At 48.6% G+C, this 27,073-nt stretch overlaps 1 protein-coding gene across 1 annotated transcript; it reads left to right on the top strand.

Annotated features, from left to right (window-relative positions):
* Positions 1-1,828: 1,828 nt before the first annotated feature.
* On the top strand, positions 1,829-24,483 carry fbxl19 (F-box and leucine rich repeat protein 19; the record flags this gene model as incomplete). Its single annotated transcript, XM_080010109.1, has 10 exons — positions 1,829-2,014; positions 10,240-10,383; positions 11,973-12,059; positions 12,804-12,992; positions 14,749-14,781; positions 15,046-16,430; positions 17,110-17,273; positions 18,111-18,272; positions 21,767-21,988; positions 24,179-24,483. 10 exons carry the CDS (start codon positions 1,829-1,831, stop codon positions 24,481-24,483), a joined length of 2,877 nt encoding a protein of 958 aa, XP_079866235.1.
* Positions 24,484-27,073: the final 2,590 nt, after the last annotated feature.

The raw sequence follows: 27,073 nt of genomic DNA, 5'->3' as shown, positions 1-27,073 counted from the left end.
TTGGACAAACCTGCTCCGTCTGTTGTTGCTGTTGTTGTTGTTATTGTTGTTGTTGTTTTTTTTTTAAATTATTTTTAAGGAGCTGCAGGAGGCAGCGGCCAGGTCCACCCAGCCTGGGAGGCAGCTCCATGACTCTGTCAGCCACCACATGTTTTTCTTTTTTTTGGGGTGGGTGGCGTGTGGAGGGCTGGGGTCTGATTTTGAGGAACCTTGTGTTTCTGCAGTGTCACACTCCTGGTGGTATGTCCACGCTGTTCCCCTGCACTCTGCGCCCCCCCCCAAAAAAACAACTAAAAAACAAACCACCCCCTCCTCCTCCTCCCCGCTTGGACGTCCCGTCCCGTCCCCGTCTCGACCTCGTCTGTTTGCGCACTTTGCAACTTCTGTTCCGCTGGAGGACCGGCCTCCGGTCGACCCTCAACCCAAACCGCCCCCATAAAAGGCAATGGAAGGGATGGAACGGCGTGTAAACGAGCCCTCCCCCCGCCCACGTGCCCCCTGACCGGCAGTCAACGAAAATCCCGCGCTGTTCACGCGCTCGGGTCGGATCAGTTTGTCCCGACGCGATGAAGGCTGGAAGTTACTCCCAGGCCCGCGGCTCGCGCACCGTGCAGCAGAAGGATGGACGAAGCCCCCTCGCCGCGGGTTTCCCGCTCGGCCCCACGTCGTCCCCGCCGGCAGGGCCGGGCGGATTCGGCGGAGACTTCGGCGAGACTTCTGCGATCGCCAGAAGCAACTACGCCGCTCCGGGGGCCAAGGAACGGTGACTCTTTTCAATTATTTTCCTCGAAAAATGGGCTGGATGCAGAAAGTGCGACGCCGCAGCTCGTCCTGGAGACGGTGCTCTGTTGAGGGGACTTCACACGGGTTGGTTGCGGGGGAATATTTCCGTAATTCCTGGTTGATTTTCGTCTGTTGTTGTTGTTTCAGCCGCATCCCCAGCTGATCTTCCCGCGGGCTCGGTTCAACCGTCCGCTGAACGGCTCCCGTTGATGCGGCGAATGCCCGCGCCCAAAAACCCGCGGCCCGGACGCTCACGCCGGGGGGGGGGGGGGGGGGGGGGCGTAAGGACGACGTCGTAACGGGGAAGCTATAAAGTTTCCTGTTATTATTCCCCGGACCACCCCCCCCCCCCCCCCCCCCGGGGGGGCGTGTCAGTCGGTTTCGGCCATGGCTCTCGCTCCCTCGCTCCGGCCTGGGCTTGCGCACGTACCACCTGGACCCCTCCCCCGGGTGCAGAGAGTGTGTGTGGGCGTGTGGGGCGCCGAAGCTCAAGGCGGGTTTTTCCTGTTTTTGTTTTTGTTTTTGTTTGTTATTGTTGAGTTTTATTAGCGGTAGGGTTAGGTTTTATCATGTATCATGTATCTGTATCCGTGTGTGTGTGTGCGCGAGCGTGAACGTTGCTTCCATCCACAGCAGGGTTTCACTCGGAGCTCTCGCCATTATGACATAATGAGCCCAGTCGCAAGTGTTACGAGCTCGTTGCGATCACTTTGCCGAGTCGTTAGGAGCTTTCCATCCAAATTTTTTGGGGGTGGGGGGGGGGTTTTGAGGCCAATGTCAAAATGTCACAACGAATGAAACACAAATTAAGTGAGTCGCCATCAGTTGGGTGGAGGAAAATACGCTGTCTACCCAAATTTGTACCATCATTAGATCACAAGGTGGATGTGTGTTACTACACTGCTATAAGCTAACACCATGGACAATTCGACCGGAATGTCACGCCGGCGACAGCCCCGGTTTCACTGCAACACCCTCTCCCTTTTCACGTGTTCCCTGTTTAACTTTGTGATCCTCCACCCCCCCGCAGCTGACTTGTTTGGGGATGTCGGGCAGTAAGGCGCTGGGCGGGGGGGCTGGCGGTGGGGCGAGGCGCAGGAGGACGAGGTGCCGGCGCTGCCAGGCCTGCATGCGGACCGAGTGCGGCGAGTGCCACTTCTGCAAGGACATGAAGAAGTTCGGGGGGCCCGGTCGCATGAAGCAGTCCTGCCTGCTGAGACAGTGCACGGCGGTGAGTGGGATGACACACACACGCATGCGCACGCACAAACTCACGCACGGACACACGCACACACACACACACACACACACACACACACACACACACACGCAGGTCGAGGGTTACCGCCTCACGTTGCTGATGAGGGACTTTGAGGCATCGGCGGCTGCTGGATCTCTGCGGCGACCGCTGTTTTTAAACCTGCATGAACCCGCTGCCGAAACCTGTTTGTCCACCACGGTACATCGGCTGTTTTGGAGTGAATTTCCTCTTGTTGTTGTCAAAACGTATTTTACAACAGATAACGAAGCTGTACCCTCAGTGAATTCCGGGGCGTATTCGTCGAAAGTCCTCAGCCGATGTGGCAGAATCTCCCGTGTCGTGTGCTCCTCCGAGAGGCAGCGTTCAGTTTTAGATTGTCGGTCCCCCGCCCATCATCGATTCTGAAGAGAAGCTGCTCGGCGAATTGATCTCTGTTCCAGCGTCGGTGCTTAAAGTCCTTTACCGCCAGAGTTAAGTTGGGGATTCTATTCTCCCCGTTGCTCACTGGGGAGGGGAACAGAGCCAGCGGCGCCGCCTGGGTTTGGTCTCCTGTTCCCCCGTGTGGATTAGTGCTGAAGCGATGGCACTCTCACCGCCAAGGTTAGGTGTTGTTAATACTGTGTCAGGCAGAGCCGCGCGGGTCCCTCTACAGTTGTCACCCCCTTTAAAGAAAAAAAGAAAAAAATTAAATACGAAAAACGCTGACTCTCTCTCCGCGGAAGAACCGTATCATGGAATATAAGACGTTATGTGGAGTCCTGCACAGCCCGACACCAACTTTTAGAAGTGGTTGCAAGTTGCCAACCATGCGTGAGCAGTTAGTTGACACGATGGTTGGCGAATTTTTTATAAATTTTATAGTTTTATAATTGAGTCATAATGACGCAATATAATTATCCATATTTTTAATAAGTTCCACTTGTTTCGTGGTTTTTGACAGTAAACCAGATAACTCATTTTCCATGTTGGAAGTTTCTATGGGATAGTGTTTGGATGACCCAGATCTAGTCGTCCCGAGCAGCTGTTATTATCGTACCTTGACTTTTACGAAGTGAGGGGACGCTCATCGGGAAAGCTACAAAAGCACTTGCAAGGTGTAAATGTATTCTCTCTGCAAACATATAACACATACCCCGATAATGATTTAGCTCGTTACTTTTCGACTACGGCGCACGCGCCGGATGGAAAATAATTGAAATTCTGGTTTGATATTGAGACCCTTCGATGACGGTTGAATTGGGTGAACCAATTGATCGGCACGGTGCTCATACCGGTGGGGCCGTCGCATCCACCCCAGTACTGACAGTAAATTGTAAAGGGTATGGGGCCTATGTAGGTTAAATTTTGTGTAATGTGTGTATTGATGTGGAGGTGGGTCAGCCGGTGTTGTTGCTGTCGGAGGGATAGCGAGCGAGGGGTGAGTGGTGAACGCCGTGACAAGTTACATGGCGCCTGTTCAGTGAGATCATGTGCAGGTCAGAGGTTTTCCTGTTTCATTTGGATGTGGGTTTTGTCAGTGGGGGTGTTGGAAACAAAAGGGTTTTTGGAGCCTTTGAGATACGGCGCTGGATGATGAGCCTTGGCAGTGTGCAAATTGGGCAAAAAAACGCTCCATACCCACCGCTAGATTTTTTTCCGTTTTAGCATTTTAAATTGAGAACGCTGTGCAACGTCTGTGAATCTGAAAGCATATGGGCAGTGATGCTGGAGTGTCTTAATCTCTCTCGTTCTCGCTCTCTCTCTGTCTCACTGTCTCTTTTTCTCTCTCTCTGTCTTATTCCCTGTCCCTCTGTTTCTCTCGTTGGTTCTGCTTTAATGTTTAAATGTTATCTATATGTTCATCAAATTGTACTATTTAATTCTACCGTGTACCTGGTAAAGGTATGCCGTGATATCCTGCTATTCCCGCTGGTATGTGAAGCATATTTGCGCACACACGCACACACACACACACACACACACACACACACACACACACACACACACAGCCTACAGTTTATTTGCTAGTAGTTGGAAAATATTAACCTGCCATCAGTCCCACTGAATAGCAGCACTCTACATAGAAGCTGACACACAAACACACACACAATGTCTTTTTAAAAGACTCAAGGTGTGATTGTGTCGATGCTTCAAATAGCATCAACTGAAAGCTGGAGCCTGGCAGGCGACGATGCTGGGTTTCCGTGGCAACGGGAGATGGTTGCCGGCCGTGTGTGTGTGAGTGTGTGAGTGTGAGTGTGTGTGTGTGTGTGTGTGTGTGTGTGTGTGTGTGTGTGTGTGTGTGTGTGTGTGTGTGTGTGTGTGTGTGTGTGTGTGTGTGTGTGTGTGAGTGAGTGTGAGAGAGTAATAGAGAGAGAAAATGAGAGTGCTGGCTTTGATCCATGGCTGTGGTTTCACAGGGATGCTTTCACAAACAGACACAGATACAGTGAACCAGTCTCTCTGCAATTACTGGCACCTCCGTTCACCTCCTAATCACAGACCTTCAGAGGAGGAGTCAGGGGGGAGGTGTGTGTGTGTGTGCGTGTGTGTGTGTGTGTTTGTCGGGGGGGGGTTTCTTCCTTTTTTTTTTTCATCCTGTTTTTAATGTGTTATTCCAGGAGAGGAGGAGGAGAAGAGTGTTAGAGGAACATGAGGCGACATGAGAGAACGTGTGTTCAGAGGCAGAGCAGGGGGAGCAGGTTTCTCTGGTGCTCGCAGGAGGATCAGGAGGTGGAGCTGAAGGATTAAGAGGGGGTGAGGGGGGTGTGCTCTCCCAGAGGAGCAGAAGGGATGATGGAGGATATATTTCCCTTTGATCCTCAGAAAAGGGTAGTTTGTTTTAGAAAGGGAAAAGACAGAGGAGAACCTGTGTGTGTGTGTGTGTGTGTGTGTGTGTGTGTGTGTGTGTGTGTGTGTGTGTGTGTGTGTGTGTGTGTGTGTGTGTGTGTGTGTGTGTGTGTGTGTGTGTGTGTGTGTGTGTGTGTGTGTGTGTGTGTGTAGGATGCAGCCTCCTCTTGGCTCCCCAGGGGGTGGAGGAGGTGCTGCGTGTGAAGTCGGTTGTGTGCTGGACTGAGAGGAGGTGAAGTAGGCAGCGATTTGGATCTCTCTGGCGCAGGTCCCTGAGTGATGATGCAATGTCATCCCTCCGTGAAATGAAAGGGAAACTCAGCCGCTAATAATGTGGACGTGCAAACAAAGTGATGGTGGTCCGTGTTGTTATTAAAATGATAACCACTTCACTGCCATTTGTACCAGCGGACAATTCTTCGGCGTCCTCCCGCTCAGAGAGCCTGGCCCGACGTGTACCAGGACGCAGCGTGCGGCCGCTTACTACGTCGCTGCGTCCCTTGAAGTCGGAACTCGGGGAAAAATTCACTGATCAAAAACAAATGATCTAAAGTCTGCGGGATAAGCCCTGAGGTCGGAGCAACATGGCGGCATGCACCGTTCACGATGAACAGAGTTCCCTTTGCACGGGTTCTCATTGGAAAAGCTCTGAAAAAGACTTCCTGTTGGGACAGCGACAACCCCCGTGTGTGTACCTGCCAACTAAGGTTGGTAGGTACACACACGGAAACACCGCTAATCATATATTATACCGTATTTGTGTCTGGGAAAACACGGTGTTATGTTCTGTAGAAATACGTATTGTGGAGTTAACTTCCCTCCCACTGCTGCTCGCTGTGTTTGGACTAAACCTCTGTGATCCGCAAAGAAGTCGTGATCTATTACGGGGCGGTGGAGGTGTCGTCATCACGTAGAATAATGGCCGCACTTGCTGCTCCTTTCTCAGTTTTGGTTTTCAATCATACTGACGCCTCCATTTAAGGTTCCGCAGCTTGCGAGTGGCGAGTTCCACTTTCGCTGTCCTGTTCTCTAAAAGAGCGTGTGGTAACAGATGAAAGTCTGTCTCGTCTCATGATCCTCTTTCAGCTCGTTGCCAGTTTCAGTTGTGTGCAATCTAAAGCTGTGTTCAGGCGAAAGGAAAACTGAATTTGTGATGTTACGCGTTATGCCATTTTATAAACGGTCCGCTGCGATCCGCTGAACAGCAAAACACCAGACAGCGTGTGGCGTCCCGGATGGATTTCTTAAAGGGGACCTATTATGCAAAACCCACTTTTTCGATGCTTGTGCACATACATTTTGTACTCTGAAGGTTCTATTAACGGACAAACTTTGAAATAAGGCAACCCAGTCGGCTTATTGTGTGTCTTATTTCAGAAAACATTTCCTGAAACAAGCCGTTCGGCTTTGTGTCCCAGCACTACGTAGCGTTGAGACACGTTGGATGTAGAACCGGCCTCCATCCGAGTAACTTCACCCACGGGCGGGAGCGCGACCTGTCCCGCTATTAGCCAAGCTAAGAGCTAAGCATGGTTAAGTTGTTGGCTGCAGAGACCAGCACAAATCTTTTCAAAGGAAGAGGGATTTTGTACCAGCTGTCCCTGTCAAAACTGAAGTATTTAAAAAATAATTCTGCTGTGTGTTCTTGGAGATATAATATGAGTGAAGATCCAGCAGCTGGGTTGGTTGTTGTTCTCGCCTCAATTATGTTCAAAAACAGATTTCGGTGGACTGATAAGGTGAAATCAGTGAAAGTTACGGGGTAAATGCAACGGAACCCAGAAGCAATGTTCAAACACCATTGGCTCACAGAACTGGCGGTCTCGGGAGGGCGGCTCCTCCCACTGAAACGGCTAGTTTTCAGATAGGGCGGATTGGACGCACGTTAGAATGGCTCGGATGCATATTCTGAGTGGTATTTTCAGCAAAATACTTTAGAACTTTGGGGACCTTGGAGACCATTATATGAACTGAAAAGGAGCATAATAGGTTCACTTTCAGACACATGTCGCATTTTGTGGACAAAATAATAACCGGTTCCAAGCAAGTTACAAATTATTGAGTTGTAAAACCCTATCATTCTGTGGTCTATTTAAATATTTTTATTACATTTCATTTATCACGGTTGAGGGGGGATTAGTGGGTGACCCGCCCACTAATGGCTCTGCTATTGGAACCATGGTATTAGTCAATGGTTGTCAGAGGATTTTGCTTGGACAATTATTGAACGTTTGGTAATTCAATAGCTGTGGTTGGTTTGGTCACTTAAAGTGCCATTTCACGAGTTTTCGTATTGTCTGCTCTCAACTTCTGTTTTTTGGCATGATGTGACTTGTGAATGTATGAGTCAAAAGCTTTCTGTCAAAATTCCCTCCCAATTGGATTACCATCAAGCCTTTCAGATATTCGCACATTGTGTCAGCCCGAGGCCGTTCCCGGCGTGCTCGGTGCTAGGTTCACGTTGCCCCGACCCTCCCCTTCTCCTGTGTCGCGCTGAGGAAGAGGGCTCTCCGGTTGAGTCGTCGGTCGAGGTGAGTCGCGTCCAGACCAGCCCGGGCTTTGGACGGGGTCCGGCTCAGAGCGCACGTCCTGTGGCTCTCCAAAGGTTCCAGCGGTCAGCGGGTCGGCGCTCCCGAGTGTTGGATTGAGGAAACGGATTGAAAGTCGCGGGGGCACTTTGTGCGCGCCGTGTCGACCTCTTCTGTCCTTATCAACGCCCTCGTCGTTTTTGAAGTACAGCGGGTGGTTTGAATGAAATGACAAATGGAGATATTGTCTCCATGACGATACGGAATGGGTATTTCTTGTGCAAACCAAAACGCTTAATGTTTTAATTAAACATGTTTGTCGTGTTTATTTTGGTGTTGGTGGCAGCGGAGTAGTAAGGCGAGGCAGGTTTATTTATACAGCACATTTCAACAACAGGCAATTCAAAGTGCTTTACGTAAAACATCAAAAGCATTAAGAATAAGTGCACACACATTATACATAGAATGCATAAAGTAAAAAAAATAGAATATATAGAACGCATAAAAGTTACAGTGCAGTGAGAGAAATAAATGAAGAAAATCTACTTTATTTTCTTTGTTCACAATTATTTTGCTTATTCCCTGAACAGCGTTTTACCTTGTCAAGGCGATATCCTAGCCCCGGAGAACCGGTCTGGAGATATTTTCTTTGTTTACAATTATTAAGCCTATAGCCAGAATAGCGTTGTACCTTGTCATGGCGATATCCTAGCCCCGGAGAACCGGTCTGGAGATCTTTGCATTCACCTATTCCCCAAAGAGATCATTTCCCTGATGTTTATCAGGAAAGTAAGCTGTATGTAAACACTGACTTTCCAATTATAAGTGTTATCCGCACCATTATTTTGTTAAAAAATCCTATGTTTGATATTAATCCCATATTTTTTTTAGCTGATACTTCATAGTAAACAGGCATTCAACAAAATCTGTGTGAAATGAATTTGATAAACCATAGCTATTTTTGGTCAGTAAACTGTCGATATGGATGTAGATTCACTAAAAATACTCACGTGACCGAGAAAAAATGTCAATCAAAAGATCCCTGATAAGGAAAACCTTAGTAGTGTAATCCACCCAACACGGACCATCTAATGGATTTCCACTTTAAAGTTGTTGTATATTTTGACGAGGCTGTAAAGTTCCATTCCTCGGATATATTTTCCGAATGATCGCTCGAAGAAAAGAGTGACTCAGCAACATAGCTTTGGCCAAATATGGTGTGATTGCATCCCTAATTTCTTTAAGTAACGCTGGGTGATTTATCACATGGCTTAATACGGGCAAGGCTTACAGCACTCCCATCAGCCTTTTTTTTATTTTTATTTATTTTATTTTATTTATTTTTTATTCCTCATGTAACTACTCCTTCAGGTTGAATTTGATTTCCTCCCTCTCAGAACGTCGGGTTCAAGGACAGCTCTCAGCCCAATTCCGTCAGACTGCTCAGCTGTTGCAACTTGAACTTGGCTGTCCTTACTTTGTGCAACGATTCATCTTGCACTGTTGTGAACTGGCACAAAGGAGTGAGCATTCCACTGATAACATGACACTTGATTTGTAACCCCCGAGGCTTCAAACGCCTCCTGGACACTTTTTTTTCCCTTGTCGGCTCTTTTGTATTCCAAGTATCCCCACACGGCGGATTTTGACTTAGTGTGCTTGTGTTTGGTATTTAACTCTCTCCGCGTGTCTTCGGTGCATCCCCCGGTCATTCGGGCTCGTTGAGGTCACGTGTTTTGAAAGCCCCCGTCGGATTGGATCGCTCCGTCCGCAAGGAGAGTGTTAATCTGCTTATTATACCTAATATCACGCTTAAACAAATGAAACCTCACACCCGCTCCCCTGCATTCTAAAGATTAGCGAGGGGGGCCTCTGAATTGGAACAGAAATGCTCTTATCTTGGAAAGATTAGGCAGGAGAAAAGTGTGAACAGCGCTCCCTTCCTCAACAGCCACAATGTAAATGTGCCTTTGAGCCAGGCACCCAACCCCACGGACATGGAGCGACACAGCACCCTCAATGGAGCGTATTCGATTAGCGATGCGCTGAAATGAAAATACTCGGTCAGCAATAAGAGCAGTTTTTACTCATTTGGCCAAGACCCCACTCTGCCCCCCATCTTTTTTTTTTTTTTTTTTTTTTTTTTTTACATTTTCAAATGAGTATTTTCAGCGGCTGAACATTCGGTTCCTCCATAGTTAAGATATTAGAGGCAGAAACCAGATTGCAGCTATGGCAACCAGCCATAATTCTCTGTGTCTTGCTATGTACCTGTGGAAATGTTTCACAGGCTGTCCCTGCTTTACAAGATCCTGTGCTCGGGCCTCCCATTACCAGCGTCATTATTATGAATAAATGACATGTGCAGCAGGTCATTTAACGGAGGCTTGATGAGTCATTTCTACCACATCGCCGTTGGAGCCGGTCGGACCCTTGATTACATTTGGCACATTTGACGTCTTCAACAAATGTTCAACAGCACTTTTAAGTGAATATGTTTTTTTCGGTGGGCCTGGTGGAAATGGTACCCCGGCGCTTTTGACGCCGTCCGAGCAGAAGGGGAAGGGAGCCGCTCGCCCCGGCAGCGACAGAGCGACGACCTTCCCGGGCGAGCTGCTCAGGGAGCCGAGCCAAGCTAAGCTTCACCTCCAGAGCCGCACGAGGGACTCAATGATACACACTGAACTAGAACTAAATGAGTGTGCGCGTGCACACACACACACACACATCCTCAAAACACGATCTGCCATCTTTCCCTCTGTATGTATTCCCCGTACGTATTCCCTTGGTTTGTTCTGATATATAATTGTTTTGTCTCGTCGCTCTCTCTCTCCGCAGCCGGTGTTGCCCCATACGGCGGTGTGCTTCACGTGCGGCGAGGCGGGGAAGGAGGACACGGTCGACTCGGAGGAGGAGAAATTTAGTCTCTCCCTCATGGAGTGTACCATCTGCAACGAAATCATTCACCCCAGCTGCCTCAAGGTGTGTGTGTGTGTGTGTGTGTGTGTGTGTGTGTGTGTGTGTGTGTGTGTGTGTGTGTGTGTGTGTGTGTGTGTGTGTGTGTGTGTGTGTGTGTGTGTGTGTGTGTGTGTGTGTGTGTGTAATTTTCTAATGACTTCCTAATAGGCACAGAGCTGCATATTAATATACAATACTGCACGATACGCTGCGTTGATGGAGGTATTGCAGTAACTTCATGTGTAATTGTTAAACACAATCAAATCTGTCACATATTTTTAACAATTTTCTACCCGAGGAAAGTTGTTTGTCAACTGTTTACAGTGTTTTTTTGGCAATGCACATTCCATGTTCTTACCCTCAAATGTCCCCTTTCTGTCTCTTAACTATGAGGATCCTCGTAATTTTTCCAATGAAATTTTCACAACCCCTGCACCAAAGAAATGTGTAAAAAGTGAACAGAGCGTGTTCTTTCACTGTATAACCATAACGTCTGGTATCTTCCTGAAAATGTGGCTTTTGGGAGATCGGAGGCATTTCAAACGCAGCAAACCTGTGCTCTGCTGTTCTGTTGAAACAATTCCGCCTAAATGGGTGGAGAAACAGATGTACAAATATGAAACGTAATATTCATCAAAAGCAAGAGAATGTCTGTGTGAATTACGCACACTACCTCTCTAAATAGAATGGGAGTGTGTTGATCTTCCCGGCACAGTTAGGATGAAAGATAAAGATGAACGTTAACTTTTTTTTTTTTTTTTTTTTTTTTTTGAACCGAGAAGAGAAACTGGGGCATCGTGAGATCAAATAGTGATTTTACTTCTTTTTAACGGCAAGGAATGAGACACGAAGTGATCTTAAAATCTGATTCAATAATGAGTGTCTTTTCAGACGCCGGTAAAAAAGAAATGTTTCGTGCCAATATATAATCGCGCAGGGACATTTGCTCTTTAATGAGTTGAACTTTCTCAAACCTTGAATGTATTTCAAATGAGTTAGCCTCGTTAATTAGCCTTGGTTGGCCCCACAAGATTTAGTTCCTCAACTTAAAAATTGGGTCGTAATTGTAACACCAATATTTTCACTCATAACTTAAATTATATCTCCAGGTGGATTTATACGTAGACTAGTGCTGTGGCCTGCTCAGAACATGCCCGGAGGAGCGATGGGTGAAAGCGATCCCCTGCGCGTCCCCCGTTCACCATTTCCCCCCAAACTAAACCAACAATAAGGTTTGTTTCGGGCGCTTCGTTGCCCCCGGTGTTACTTGGTATCGGATGGAAAACCAAATTTTGCGGTATCGCCCGCCCCTCCTTCGCCGTTCGGAGCGGGCTGCACGCCCTGCTGCTGCTGCCGCTCCACGGAGCGAAGCGGCTCGTTGTTCGCTTGTTTCTTCAAAGTTTATCAATGTAACACGTGTCCCGTGTCCAAATTGCACCACGCCACACGTCCTTGGGTCCCCAGTACAATACACCCACCCGGTGTGAAGTAGGTCGGTTGAACGGTTGTCGCGATAATGAAAGGACATGCAGACAGAGATTCCTTCCTTTATAATCAGATGAGTGCAGTCTGTATCTGCGTATAGTTCACTGACCCCGTGTGCTTTCTCCCAGATGGGTAAAGCAGAAGGCATCATCAACGACGAGATCCCAAACTGCTGGGAGTGTCCCAAGTGCCACAAGGAGGGCAAGACCAGCAAGGTAAGATCCGGGGTCTCGAGGCTGTCGGGGGGAACAATGGGACCTGGGGCCAGAGACGGCGGGGTCTGGAAAGTGGGTCCGGGGTATGAGGCAACAGGGCTGGGGAATACTGCAGGGACTTTTAGGCGTTAAGACGGAGGGGGAGGTGCACAAGGCGGGCAGACTGGGTTCCAGACTGGAAATTGATTGATTGATCCATTATTCATGTAAAAAAAATTAAATACACTTAATAAATAGTAAAATGCAAGACCCTCTGCAATTCCCCCATGGACCCCTAGAGGGACACAGACCCCAGTTCTCTGATTTTTTTCAGAATGGGAACAGTACAATTTTATGAATATAGAATTGTAGGAATCTTACCGTGTTATAAAAGTCATACCGGTCATAATTATACCTTCACATGTGATTGGTTGGGCCTCGGGTTAAAGTAGACGTAGAGAGTTAAAGTAGGATAGGTTCAGTAAAGATGGTGCTGTGTTTTTATAGCAGTCAATTGAATTCAATACCGCTTTTTACTGCTATTAAGGGTCTTGAACTTTAAATATTGGCCCGCAGGAGACCCTGCCATTGGTGTCGGCCTAAACTGTCAGTTTAAACTGATAACCAAGTCGCTTGTCTCTAATATCTGACATATTCGACATGGTTCTGGGCTTTTAGATATCCAAATACAGATTGCCTGCTTTACCCTGGTATCTGACTAATATCAGCCGTCAGAATCAGAGCGTGTCCCCCCCCCCCCCTCAGGACCAGGGGGATGGTTTAGGGAAACGGAGGCTGGACAACGGGGAGGTGGGCCGCTGGAAGCTGACCGACGATCCACCCCCCAAGAAGAAGGTCCCCCCACCCACCCTGGAGGACGGAGGACGGACGGACGGAGGACACAAGCGGAAGAAGGAGAAGGAGCTGCCCCAGGACAGCGGACCCAAGAAAAAGGTAGAGAGAGAGAGAGAGAGAGAGGGAGAGAGAGGGAGAGGAAAAAAGAAACTTTAAATTTAGTTTGAAATGTTCTATTATACACTACCCACAAAAGTTAGGGATATTTGGCTTTCGGGTGAAATTTGGGTGATATTATATCATGAAAGTAGGGCATTTAAGTAGAAGCATGCAGTGGTGATTTCCTCATCTCAAACAATTATTTGAAACAAAAGCCAACAACAGTGGTGGGTTTACCACAACAAAAAATGTCAATGTCTCAATAACTTGTCATGTGCCCTTGAGCATCAGTTACAGCTTGACAACCACGTCTCATGCTGTTCACAAGTCGACTTATTGTCTGCTGAGGTCTGGCCCCCCACTCTTCATGAAGAGCGGCCCTCGGGTCATTGAGGTTCTGGGGTACAGAGTTACGAGCCTCTACACGGCGGCTCAGCTGATCTCATAGGTTCTATGGGATTCAGGTCTGGAGAAAGTGCAGGCCACTCCATTTTAGGTGCACCAGTCTCCAGCAGCCGTTCCCTAATGATGCCACCTCCATGAGCTGGAGCGTTGTCGTCCATGAAGATGAAATGAGGCCTGTGTTGTTCATGCAGGGGCACGATGACTGGATTAATGATGTTATTCAGGTAGTATGGGCTTGTCACTGTACCATTCACAAAGTGTACGGCAGTTCTGTATTGACTAGACACACCTGCCCACACTGTAACACCACTACCACCAACGGCTGGTCTGGTGACAACAGTGGCTGATGCATAGCGCTCTCCTTGACGTCTCCAACATCGTTGGCGGCCATCATTCCTGCTCAACGTGAATGGACTTTCATCAGAGAACAGCACTGAGGCCACTGGTCCCTCGTCCAGCGTCAGTGCTCCCTGGCCCATGCAAGACGATGATGCCTGTGCCTGGTGGTGTGGTCAGGTAGCCTTGCAGGTGGTCTAGCACGCAGACCACGCTGATGTATGTTGAATGGTCTGACATGACACTTGGTGCCTCTCACCTCCCTTAAAAGTGCCTGGAGTTGAGTGGCATCATCATCCGGTTCTGCAGGGCACTGTTCACAATGAAGCGCTCATCAGTGTGGGATGTGGCCAAAGGACGTCCACTTCTATGCCTTTCTGTGACTCTTCCAGTCTCTGTATCTCTGTTGCAACCTGCTGATGACACTCTGTGACGCTCTAAGCTCAGTGGCCACTTCCCTCTGAGAACATCCTGTTTGAAGCCGCACAATGGCCAGGTACTGTTGATCGATTGTTAGGTGTTGTCTTGTTCTCATGATGTCAAAATGTGAACAGCATGATGAAGAGGACTGTTTAAATACCAATTCTAACTGAACCAGGAAATGTATTGGTTGATTAAGGATCAAACACCTGTTGTGAATTTTGCCGTTCAGCTCCTTGTGAGAGAACAGCAAGTTGTGCAAGAAGTACTGAAACATTGAACAGTTGGACATGTGCAAGTTTAGAGAAGGTCAAATTAAGTTCACCTGTAAAGGTTATAGTGCATTTTAGGTTCATCCTCAAATTTCACCCGAAAGCTGAATATCCCTAACTTTTTGTGAGTAGTGTATCTTTGTCCGTTTATTTTCCTGTTGTTCAGTTTTTATTTTTTACTTTTGTCAAATTTCCCTGCAGCGTCACCTATTATACTGTTTTTTAAAATTTATTTATTTTTTATTCAGTTTCCACCGAATTTATGCAGATTTAACTGTGTCAGTTTCTCGACACTAACTGCTGTATCTGTACACACCTTCTAGATGAAGGGAGCCCATGAAAAACGCCTCAAAAAGGTACGTCATGTCATGGTAAACACACAACAGACTTGTGTTTATGTCGCTGTCTAAAATGCAACTGCAGTCTGAAAAATAAATAGAGATAAAAAACAGAAAGTAAATGCAGATGAGATCACATTCAGAAATTTCTTTTTGTCTCTGGTGAAGAAACCACACGATACAGAACTGAACGGTCGCCATTTAAATCTTCATGTTTAGTGTTTTGTTCCAGGGCCGAACAAAACACTGACCCAAGTTGAAACAACTGTTCTCCTCCTCCAGAAACCCAAATCCGAGACATCGGAGTCCAACGGTCCCAACTCGTCAGGCGTCGTGGGAGTCGGCGGAACGGGGCAGGGCTCCTCCTCTTCCTCCTCCTCCTCCTCCTCCTCCCAGGCAGGGGGAGCGAGCGGCGGGACGGCGGGGTCCACCAGCGCCGACCAGCGCTCGCACCACCGCGAGAAGCTGGAGCGCTTCAAGAGGATGTGCCAGATGCTGGAGCGCCGGCCGGAGTCGTCGTCCTCCAGCTCCTCCAGCTCCGAGTCCGAGTCCGAGTCGGACTCGGAGGACTCCTCCCGGGAGCCGGGGGGAGGAGGGGGAGGCTCCTCCCCTTCCTCCCCCTCCCCGGCTCCCCCGCCCCCTCCCGTCGTCTACGGCAACAGCAGCGGCGGCCGCGGCGAGCGGGAACGCAGCCGCAGCGAGCGAGAGAGGGAGAGAGAGAGGGAGCGGGAGAGGGAGAGGGAGAGAGAACGGGAGCGCCGCCTGGCCGAGCTGGGCTTCAGCGCAAGCGAGGAGTCCGAGGGGGAGGAGGGGGAGAGGGGGAGGGAGGAGGAGCAGGGCGGAGACAAGGCCCGGCGGCGAGCGGGCGGAGGTGGAGGAGAGGGCGGCATGCCGCAGCGCGGCCGGAAGGCGGCCATGATGGACGGGGAGGAGGAGGAGCCTCTGACAACAGACAGGAACAGGAAGCCGCCGCCCTCCCCGCTCTCTTCCAATCAGACGCCGCCGTCGTCGGGGCACTCGGACACGTTTGTGGGGAAACAGCGCACCAACGGACAGGAAGCGCGGAACGGACGGACTCGTGGGAGCGGCGGGGGGGCGGGACGGGAGCGGGGGGGAGGGGAGGGCGGGGAGAAGGAGAACGCCAGCGGCGCGTTGTCCAATCACAGACACAGTGGTGGGGGGGGCGGAGGCGGGACCAAGGGCAGCGGGAGCCGCGGCAACAAGATCCGGAGCAACAGCAACAGCAAGAGCCAGACGTCGTCGGCCGGGTCCCGCGGCAACACCACCAACAACAACAGCCTCAGCATCTCGTCGTCTTCCTCGTCCTCCTCTTCCTCCTCCATCCCCACGTCCAACGGCGGGGGGGCGGCCGGGGGGCTCCTGGCGTCGGCCATGGCGGCCTCGCCCCGCTCGCAGCCGTCCCGCATCGCCCCGCGCTCCCAGATGATGAAGCGCAGCCCGCCCGCCGTGCCCTCCCCGCCCCGGCCCGTCCAGATGGAGAGGCACCTGGTCCGGCCGCCGCCCGCCTGCCCCGAGCCCAGCTGCCTCCCGCTGGACTCGGGCTCCTCCCACATCATGACCCGGGACGTGTGGCTCCGCGTCTTCCAGAACCTCAGCCAGAGGGAGCTGTGCGTCTGCATGAGAGTCTGTCGGACCTGGAGCCGCTGGTAAGTTCTGCACAGGGTTCTACCCGGGTTCTGCAGCCGGGTCCTTCAATGGGTTCTGCTTAGGATTAACACCTCATTCGGCAGGGAGTCCATCCCCACCTGGGGAGGGTCAACTGGGTGATCGGGGCAAAGAGAAACCAGAAGGTTCTGTGTTATGTGACTGGATCTCCCGATACGTATGTTGAGACAAGATACAACTTTATTCATCACGAAGGAAACACAGTTGGGAAAAGGTGCGTGAAATGAAAAAGGGTTGCATAAGTACCAATTAATAAGAAAAAAAGTCAAAAAATAGGGGAATAATAAAAAATAATAGTATAGTGGTGGTGTAGCAGTATTTTTTTAACAACTTTGTTTTAAATCAGAAAATCCTTATTCTACTATTTGACTGTGGTGATGTGAATTTCTCTTTTTGGAAGCTTTAAAAAAAAAAAATAAAATAAAAAATAAAAAAAGCATCTGCTGAAAGACATCAATTAGGCAGAATTTATCCCAACACATTTCCTTGATCTATCTTACGTTGCTGTTCCCGTTCAGGTGACTCTTGCGTCTCCACTCGGTTCCGTCCTCACAGAGTGTGCGGCACCCAGTGGAGGCTCCTGGGAAGTGCTGGGGTTTCTGTCCGGCTATAGAAAGTCGTGGCGGCCCGCTGTCAACTCTCCCTCCCCCCTCCCTGCAGGTGTTGTGACAAATGGCTCTGGACGCAGATCGACCTGAGCCGGCAGCGCTCCATCACCCCTCCCATGCTCAGTGGTATAATCCGCCGGCAGCCCGTCTCCCTGAACCTGGGCTACACCAACATCTCCAAGAAGCAACTCATGTGGCTCATCAACCGCCTACAAGGTGGATTTGGATTTTGGGATTTTTGGATTCAAACCGTTCAAGTTTTTGATTGAAGTTTGAAAATAATAGTAATAACTTCTGGAATGTAGTACACGAAACAGGATAGCAGTGACAATGTTTCCGAATTTCTTTGTGAATTACAATTTAAAAAAAAAAAGAAAATCTAATATTTCTACCCTCATATTATATTATCGTAAAATCCTTTTCCAATGGTCCTTTGGCTTTTAACTTATTTTAAACTCTGAAAAGGCAAATTGTACGTTATTTACAAGCACTGTACTCACCGCTGTGAGTTATGTAGTTATTTGATTTGTTTCTGTTTCTCGGATCTTTGCGAAAAACCATCTTGATGCCATTGAGACTTCATTACTAAATGAAGCTTATTATGTTCACACACTTCCTCCCCCCTCTCTCTCCTTCACACACACACACACACACACACACACACACACACACACACACACACACACACACACTCACACACACACACTCTCACACCTCTGATCTTTCTGCTCCTTTCCGTGTGTCAGTAGATTGGAGCAAAAGCAAAAGATCCTTTGAAGTCGGGGTCGATATCCCTGTTTCATAATTATCTTACATCTAAATTCCCCTGTTATTTGGAGGTCTTCTGTGTTACGACAGTAATCTCACTTAGAAAATATAATCTTTGGAGGAGGTTTTTTTTTGGGGGGGGGGGGGGGGGGGGTTGAAGGATAATCCAGTTAATTCAATTCGGATCACTAAATAAGTACCCTGTAGTCGCAATTTTCCTTGATTTGATTTTCTGACTGCCGTTAATCATAGCTCTTCCCCCTCGTCCTCCTCTCCATCCCTCAGGTCTATTAGAGTTGAATGTGTCTGGCTGTCCGTGGTCGTCAGTGTCGGCCCTGTGTCAGGCGGTGTGTCCCTGCCTGAGGCTGCTGGACCTCAGCCGAGTGGAGGAGCTGAAAGACTCCCACCTCCGGGAGCTGCTGGCGCCCCCGCCCGACACCAGGACAGGTACCGTCTGTGTTTTCCATGTGTTTTCATGTACATTTTTTGGGTCCAAACTCTGTGTTGCTGCTATTATTGACCAGGTCCCCCTTGTTAAACAGATCCTTGATACCAATGAGACAAAGTTGGAATTAGCCCAGGAGCTGATGGAGATGTGTCATGACTGAGGCTCCTCTCCTGAGTGTGTGTGGGGATGGGGGATTTTGCCTGCTGCTCGTTAGACCAACCAACGAGCAACAGGTATGCAGCCAACCCTGATCCTGGATCCACCAATTACCTAGATCCAGGACAGGTGTGGCTGCTCAAACCACACCGTCCCCACGCCCCGCTGCTGCACCACTGTGGAGCAGATCACTCGCCCGCCTTGCGTCCTCGTGGCCCGGCACGGTCCGCGAGCCGGTGGTTGGGGCATTTCCTTCGTTGATGGACGGGTTCGTTTCCCACTTTCATCGTCAAATCAGTGGAATTTCTGGACTTTCTGGTCAAAGCCGCACTCTCCCTTGTACACACAGTGAAACGCCGCAGGAGAGGGAGACGCGCCGCTGCACTCGTGCATCTCCGCCGACTCTGACTCCCCACGCCGCGCCGGGAATATTTCTTTCTAACGTGCGTTCGCTGCACAACAAATTGGATGAACTTAAATTGAACTTTATAGCTCATTAACACGTGAATTGATTCCCTTACGTTAGCCGAAACATTTATAATCGATTATTTATTTCTTTAAAAAATACACAATCGAATTGCAGTTTCAGTGTTCAGTGTTATTATTTTTTTTAATATTCAAATTCTGTTAGAATTTGTTATTTTGTTCCTGCGGCCCTACAACACAGCTGAAAGGCTGCTGTGCAGTGACGCTCTGCATTGCGCTTTAAAGGTCTATTATTTGCCGACTTGAATTCTCGAGGCAGACCATTAAATGAGCAAAATAAAACGGCGGGTTCATGGTCCAGTGCAAGCTATGGAATTGAATTTGCATGGGCACGTGGATTGGCGACGTCAGTCCGATGTCCGATCGGTGAATGACGTCATTGTCGGCATTCGATACCAGAATTTGGGCCGGATCGGTCCCATCTCTATTATTGATGGGACATTTTACAGCCACAGCATCTTTTTACCCCCTGTATTCCTTTCTCGGTTTCTACTCTATGATGCCAACTGTGCCATAAGTTCTCCTCAAAAAAACAAGTGTCATGAGGCTGCATCGTTCTAAGAAGCCTATATTTTACAATAATGTTTACATAAATTACGATTTATCAACTTATTTGGTACGATTTGTATTTACTTTGCTTTTTATTAATTACCCTGGTGAAAATGTAAAGCAATCAGTATACGGCCTTAACAGTAAAGCATATGTTTTAAGTTTTCATCAGAATTGACGCTTAACCCCCTCACTGCTCCCCGGGCGACTCTACATGGCAGCCCACTGCTCCGAGATACATCAGATACTAGGATGGGTAAATGCAGAGAAATTGCGAATTTCCCCATTGTGGGACTGATAAGGGTATATAAATAAAAAATAAATAAACAAATAAAAGTACTTAATAGCCAATAGTAAATTATTTTAGGAAGAATGAAAAAATGGGCGTTGAAAAATGTGGCAAAAAAAAAAAAGTTTGTTACCTTTTTTTAACTTTTGCCGACTTGCTATATCACATTTCTAAAACTTCTGTAATTGGGTTACTTAGAATGTTAAATAGAATATTAAAGTTGTGCCAGAAGCACGGAATCCTCTTCAAGCCGCTGCGTATTCTTCTGCCACCAACCCACTCACTTCCAGATTTTTTGAGTTTCAAATAGCTTTCTTTTATTATTTTATCCTTTTATTGTTTATTCCCTAACCAGTGAGTGAGGATGTCTGCATCTTGAACCACCACTCTATTCGAGAAGGATTTCTTATAAGGTGCCCTGAATAAGGAGCTATTTTCTTTCCCCATCTTTTTTTTCATTACAAAGCCCTGCAAACTCATCTGTAAAACAAGCCAAGTTTTGTATTCTGAAGTAAAACTATTGAGTTGGTAAAACCCGCATCATATAATGCAAACAACTAGAAGAGCTGTTCATCAGACTAATGAACTTATTTTAAAATCAACAGATTATTGCAAAACCGACGGAAATAATGTATAAGTTAAAGGGGTTCTGTTATGCTCCTTCTAAACAAGTAAATACAGGTCTCTGAGGTCCCCAAAACATGTTTCTTAATTTTTTTTGCTGAAAAGCCGTTCTCACATGCCTCTAAATCATCCTGTTCAAGGACGCTCTGTTTAGTTGGCGGCGCCACCCTCCCGAGGCCCCTAGTTCTGTGAGCCAATGGGGTTTGAGCACAACTTCCGGGTTCCGTTGTATTTATTTCGTAAACCTCGCTGATTTCACCTCACCAGTTCACCAAAATCTGATTCTGAACAATTTCGAGGTGAGAAATAAACAATCCAGTTGCTGAATCTTCACTCGTATTAGACCTACAAGGCCTCGTTTAAAAGTTTGTTCCCACTTTCGTTGCCGTTCTCCAAGCTTGCGGGTGGAGCAGACGACCATATAAGGAGAGATCCGTGACCAGCTGACGTCAGCTCATGCAGAGTAGAAAAAAAACTTTTAAAACGGTGCGTTCAGAGTAGCAAAATAGGTTCCCTTTAATAAAATATATATAATTCTACAACTCTTAAGCGGTCTCCTTTGTTTTGTTTTTTTTACAGTGAAGGTATATTGTTATCAGAAATACCAATAATAACTGCTTTGAGTGTCTGCATGCATCAGTATTATGATTTTGTGGAAATTGAGTAACACATCTATGTAAACCATGCAGTTTATCTCAGATGCTTTTCTATACTCATTTATTGGATTCTGTGGCACACGAGGACTTTCGACACTGTACTGTTCCCCCTCAACCGACGTGGTTCTAGATTTGTTCTTTAATAATTAACTTCAGTCTAATCAGAGACGGCGGGAGTCAGCCACTTGAGGCCATAGTCTGCTGTTTTTCGAGAGCTCAGAGTTATGAGGCACAATTAAAAAGCGGATTATGCAACAGGAGAGCGTGTGTGTGTGTGTGTGTGTGTGTGTGTGTGTGTGTGTGTGTGTGTGTGTGTGTGTGTGTGTGTGTGTCCGAGTAAACAAGAAAAATCATAATCCGTCTCAAATCAGTGTGACTTGATGAATTGCCTTGTTTACAGAACTATTGTATAAAAGGAAAATGACGCTCGATGCTGTGCCGTTGTACTGATTATGAGCACAGCATGTGGTTATCTCTCAGCCTGTGGCCTCCTCCTTTTAACCGAAAAACTGATACACAGTGGAACCTAACGCCGAAGTAACTTTAAAATTGAAGCCGTTCCGGAGCCGCTATGAGATTGAGTTTAGCGGTTGTCCCCAAAAAGAGACCGGGTAAAAAGAAGTGCGAGATCAAGTTCCCGATAAAGTCAACTGTACTGTGTCTCCCCAAGTCTTGAGCCAACTCATCGACCCTTCAGCTTTTGTGTTTTTCTCCCCTCCCGCCGCCCCAAAAGCTCACGGGGAGACCAGAGGAGGGCGTTTCCAGAACGTGACGGAGCTGCGTCTGGCCGGTCTGGATCTGACGGACGCCTCGTCGCGCCTCCTGGTGCGCTACGTGCCGCACTTGGCCAAGCTGGACCTGAGCCAGTGCGGCGGCGTCACCGACCAGAGCGTCCACACCCTGACGTCCCCCATCTCCCCCCTGAGGGAGAGCCTGACGCACGTCAACCTGGCAGGTAGGTCACGCCCGGAGATTCAGATGCGTTTCGAGCGAGCACTGTGGGGGAGATTTTACGGAGAAGTCTGTTTTTTTTCCCTACTCTAAAATAAATAGGGCTGCGCCCGATATTGATGAGACCGCTCACAATGCGGTTCTGTGTCGACGGATTGACATTTTATACACAATGAGAATTGCTTCAAACTTTTCAGTCTAATACAGAAATTTGATATTTCAGTCCATACGTACAGAAGTGTATTGCGTTAATTCTGGGGGGGGGACAATTCAGCCTGTTATAACGTGAAGTTAGCAGCTGATTCATAGCGTCTGATTTCGTATGGTGTGTTCAAAATACTGGGATTTTCCTTTTATTTACAGGTTATTTTTCTGTACGCAGACCACCCATAAGATCTAGATCAAAAACGACTGTACTTAAACAAGTTTCAAGATTCAAGAGGTTTATTCGTCACATACATATACATACTTTCATACGTATATGCAGTGAAATGTAATGCAACGCACCCGGTGATAACAAACAATATGTCCTAGGAAAAATTTCTTTCTACTAGACCAACTAACTGACTCCTAAAACGTAATACAGTAAGTCGAATACTCACAGAATAAAATAAAAATATATGGAATAGAATAAAATACAATCAAATAAAATGAAATAAATGGAATAGATAGAGGGAATATGCTTGTGTATATGGAATAGGCAATTATGTGTATACAGATATGTGCGTTAAAGTGGCATGTGAATGAAGTGAGGTAGTGTTTGGGATAATACAGCACAGTATACAACAGTACGGCGCAGCAATACGGCATCACAAACAACCCGGCGTCAAACCTGGACTAGATCATAATTAGAAGCCTATATTGCATTTCAAACACAATTTCTGATTTGTCAAACCTGTATCCTATTTGTGAGCAGAACTCAGGTTTATACTTTTTTTTTACAAAGTTCTTTTTAAAAGGACGACTGCACGTCGTCATGTGTGTCCTGACCGCCAGCGCTCAAAACACCCTCAGATGAACGTGACGCTCAAACAGATGTATTTGCAAAATAAATGAACGATCGGACAAACCGGTTCCCGTGGAAGGCAGCATCAATTCCTGCAGCCTCTCCACCCGGCGCCGTCTTGGAGTTTCTAACCCACCCGAACCAGAGCAGGGGCGGCAGACTTAACCGACGATGCAAGCAGAACCGGCGGGATGGATAAAGAGTGAACCGCCAAAAAGGTGCAAAACAGAAAGCGCAAACACGGATGCGCCAAAAGGTACAATGTAGAAGTGCCGGAGGACTAGTTATAAGATGAAAAGACCATAACGTGATAAACATACATTATAGATTGAAAAGATCGCGTTCTAACGGGATAACAGGCTGGATTTAATTTTCTCGAGTCAAGGCACATGGCGTTTGTGTGGACGGCACCAATTTAATCAAAGAAGGAATTATTTTGAAAGGCTTTATTTCATCCGTTCCAACATTCACAATAACTGCATGCAGTTACGGGAGTCAGCCAGATTTGCTTTTGACTGTTTCAGGGAGCGTGTGTCACAGCTAATTAGCGGGAAATTACCTCCCGCGTCTCCGGAGTGAAAGTGACCCGATCCGAGGGAGGTTTTCACAAAGCGCTGCCGACTGTGAAACACACCTCATAGGGTGCTGGCCTGGAGGGCAGGGTTGCCAGGCCATGCCCAGATTTCCAGCCTTAAGGCAGTCCAAACCGCAAACCTGTAAACTCTGAGAAAACAAGTTGCCCCGAGGACACTTACACCCCAACGGTTACACGGTGCTTAGTCTAAACTGACAACAGATGACAAACGACATTTGACGTTTGTGAAGCTGGTGAGTTTTTGTTTGACGCCGCTGTCGCTCAGCGCAAAGAACCCGCTACAGCAGTCCTGGCTGTTGATCGAATCGAGTATTGTACAAAGACTGATAAACCGTTGATGCTCCGTTTTCGATTGTTGTTGTCTGCATGCGGGGGAAGGTTGTTCATCCGTCGGTCCAGCCCCTGATTAGGAACAAAACAAACAAGCCAGGGGTAGGCAAGTGTTTATGAAGGTATGAAAGAACGATTTTGAATTGATAAGCAGACATGGGGATGAATACCGATAAGGGTGGAGACTAAGTCTGTGTGTGTGTGTGTGTGTGTGTGTGTGTGTGTGTGTGTGTGTGTGTCTCTCTCTCTCTCTCTCTCTCCAGGTTGTGTCAAGGTGACGGAGCAGAGCGTGCCGCTGCTGCGTCGCTGCGCCTCCCTGCAGACGGTGGACCTGCGCTCCTGCTCGCTCCTCTCCTCTGAGAGCGGCCAGCTCCTCTCCTTCCCCCCCAACTCGTCCTCCGCCTCCTCCTCCTCCTCCTCCACTTCGACCACCACCACCACCTCCTCCTCCTCCTCGTCCTCCTGCTCCTCCTCTTCCTCCTCCGCCGCCACCACGGCCGCCACTCCCTCCTCCGCCTCCTCCTCCTCCTCCTCCTCGGAAGACAGGACACTGCTGAAGAACAGCTAAGGGGCTCTTTGATGATGTCATCAGGCTCCCCCTCCCTCAATGCAAGGCCTCATCCCCCGCCCCCCTAAAGTCAGCACGCCGCCCCGTCCGACCTGCCCCCCCCCCCCCCCCCTTCCCAATCGCACTACGACAGCTGAGAACGGCGGGGCGAGACAGGAGGGGGGGGGGACGGGCGGCGGCAGCGGGGGGGGGGCGACTGGGAACCAGTAACAGACCGTTGCAACGTTTCATGACTCTGGGATGGAATCAAAACGCAAATATCGGGGAAGACGCCGGGATGCAAGCCACAACGGAGAGAGGGGCGGAGGAGGGGGAGGAAGAGGATCCGGGTGGGGTGGGGGCGGGGAGGGAGGGGGGGGGGGGGAGTTTAAAGAAATGACCTGGAGCATGTACATATTTGTTCTCTGTACAATTTGGGTGTGTGTATATATCTGTAGTTTACTGTAAATGACCCTTCCTTAACTTTTAAAGCCCTTCTCCCTCCCTCCACCGCCATCCCTCGTTCAGAACCCACCCATCACCATGACGCGCCACCCCCCCCCCCCCCCCCCCCCACGGCTCAACACCTGCAGAACAAAATGAGTATTTCTCATTTATATATATATATATATATATATATATATATATATATATATATATATATACACAAATACTTTTCTGGGAACAAAACATATCGTCCAGCAACGGTGCGAGCTCCATCCATTCCAAACTCCACCGAGGGGAACGGGGACGCCGCTCCGTGCTCCCTGCTCCGCGTCCAACCCCCCCCCCCCGCGAAATTTAACAATCTTTGGCGCGCTCCCTCTGGGTGTGACCTTTGAAAGGCTGCCGTGCGTGGCGAGGAAGAAGCCCCGGGGTGGGGTACCGCTCTCGATTTGCGGCCGACTCCTCCGCCCCGGAAGCAGCCCGGTCGGCTTCTGTGCTAAAACTACGCCCAACAGTTTGTTTGCCACAGGCCTCGGGGGAGACTGTACATCAAGTACAACTCCTAACTGTACAAGATGAGGAAACCATCATATATAAGTGTGTGCGTGCGTGCGTGCGTGCGTGCATGCGTATATATATATATATATATATGTGTGTGTGTGTGTGTGTGTGTGTGTGTGTGTGTGTGTGTGTGTATATATATATATATGTGAATGTGTGTATGTGTGTATATGTATATGACCGTTTCCTCATACCTTTCTCCTCTGTCCATTTAAAGCACTGCAGCAGCAGCGTACACAGTAGGAAGCCCCTGCTCATGCGCCTGAGCAAAACCTTGTTTATTTTCCACTTTTTCTCTCATCTTAAAGTCTTAAAACACCTGTTGTATGTTGGAGCTCATCACCCGCCTGTGATCTCAAACTAGTATTGTCGGTTTAAATATTTGTACCGAGGCGCTGCTGCAGCCCAGACCTTGACTTGCATCCGGGTAGTGGTATGTGGCCGAGAGAGAATAGCAGTATTATTATGATTATTATTGTTTTTGTTATTATTATCTGAGCTGGCGTTTGGGAATTGTAAACCAAGAAGGGCGCGGCCTAAAAGCAAGCGGTTGGGCGTAGTTGATCGACATTTCCTCCGTGACAACATTCTCAACCGTATCCAGGCACTGATCCCAAAGCCTCGCCCGCTTCTCCTCGGAGCGGTGGACGGGCGGGCGGCGGGGCTGGCGGGCGGGCGGGCGGATGGACGTATTATTTTGGCACTATCGGCGCGACAGTTTTGCTCCTCGCTCCGTGCCGCGTGAAAAGGCGTTTACGATGAATGTATCTGCTCACCTCGTTGGAGGCTGCGCCAACCCCACCGCTCCCCGATGCTCACCGACAAGCAGAGTCTGGGATGTGTGCGTGCGTGCGCGTGTGTGTGTGTGTGTGCGCGCGCGCGTGTGTGTGTGTTTGGGACTAATGTAAAACCATGTTTAATGTGACAAAAGTAATGAATTGGGGAAAAATAAGCCGAAGGAAGGGATTGGGGGTGGGGTGTGGGGGTGGGGCTGCTGGACCACCATGCTCTGCAATAAAGCAACACGGCCTCGAGAGCGGCTCAGTGTTCACGTCGACGCATTGAGGCCATTTCATTGAAATCCAAGGCTTAAATAATTCAATGTTGAGGCGGAAAAAATGGAGGAAGAGATCGACCGGAGAGCGAGTGGCGGCGAGAGCCGCCACTTGGTTTTTTTTTTTGTTGTTTTTTTTTTCGGGGACTGCGAACCCGCACCAGTGTTCCTCTCTCCTCCCCCTTCCTCTTGAGTGTGTTGTTTTTGTTTTGTTTCGTTTTGTTTTGCGTGCATTCCATTTTGTCTCATCTCGGGCGTTTCGCCCCCCTCGCGGCGGCGGAGTCGGGCTTTGAGTGACTCGGCCGACTTGGTTTTCCTCAAAGTCGGAACGAGCTGCTCAAACCTTCCGAAAGCCCGAGCATTGAGTCACCCTCCTCCCCTCCCAGCTCTCTCTCTCACTCTGTTTTACTTTCTACCCATTCTCATCTTATTCGCTCCATCCCTCCTCGCGGCCTCGCTCCGTCGGGTACCAGAAGTGTCGGGCGTCTGTGGACCCCCCCACCCCCCCCACCCCCACCCCCTCCGTGTCCCCGTTGAGCCGGTGGCGTC

The sequence above is a fragment of the Zeus faber genome, assembly GCF_960531495.2.
Source record: "Zeus faber genome assembly, chromosome: 11".
NCBI lineage: Eukaryota > Metazoa > Chordata > Actinopteri > Zeiformes > Zeidae > Zeus > Zeus faber.
Note: the sequence above shows the minus strand (reverse complement) of the source record. Positions and strands in the feature narration are given on the sequence as shown.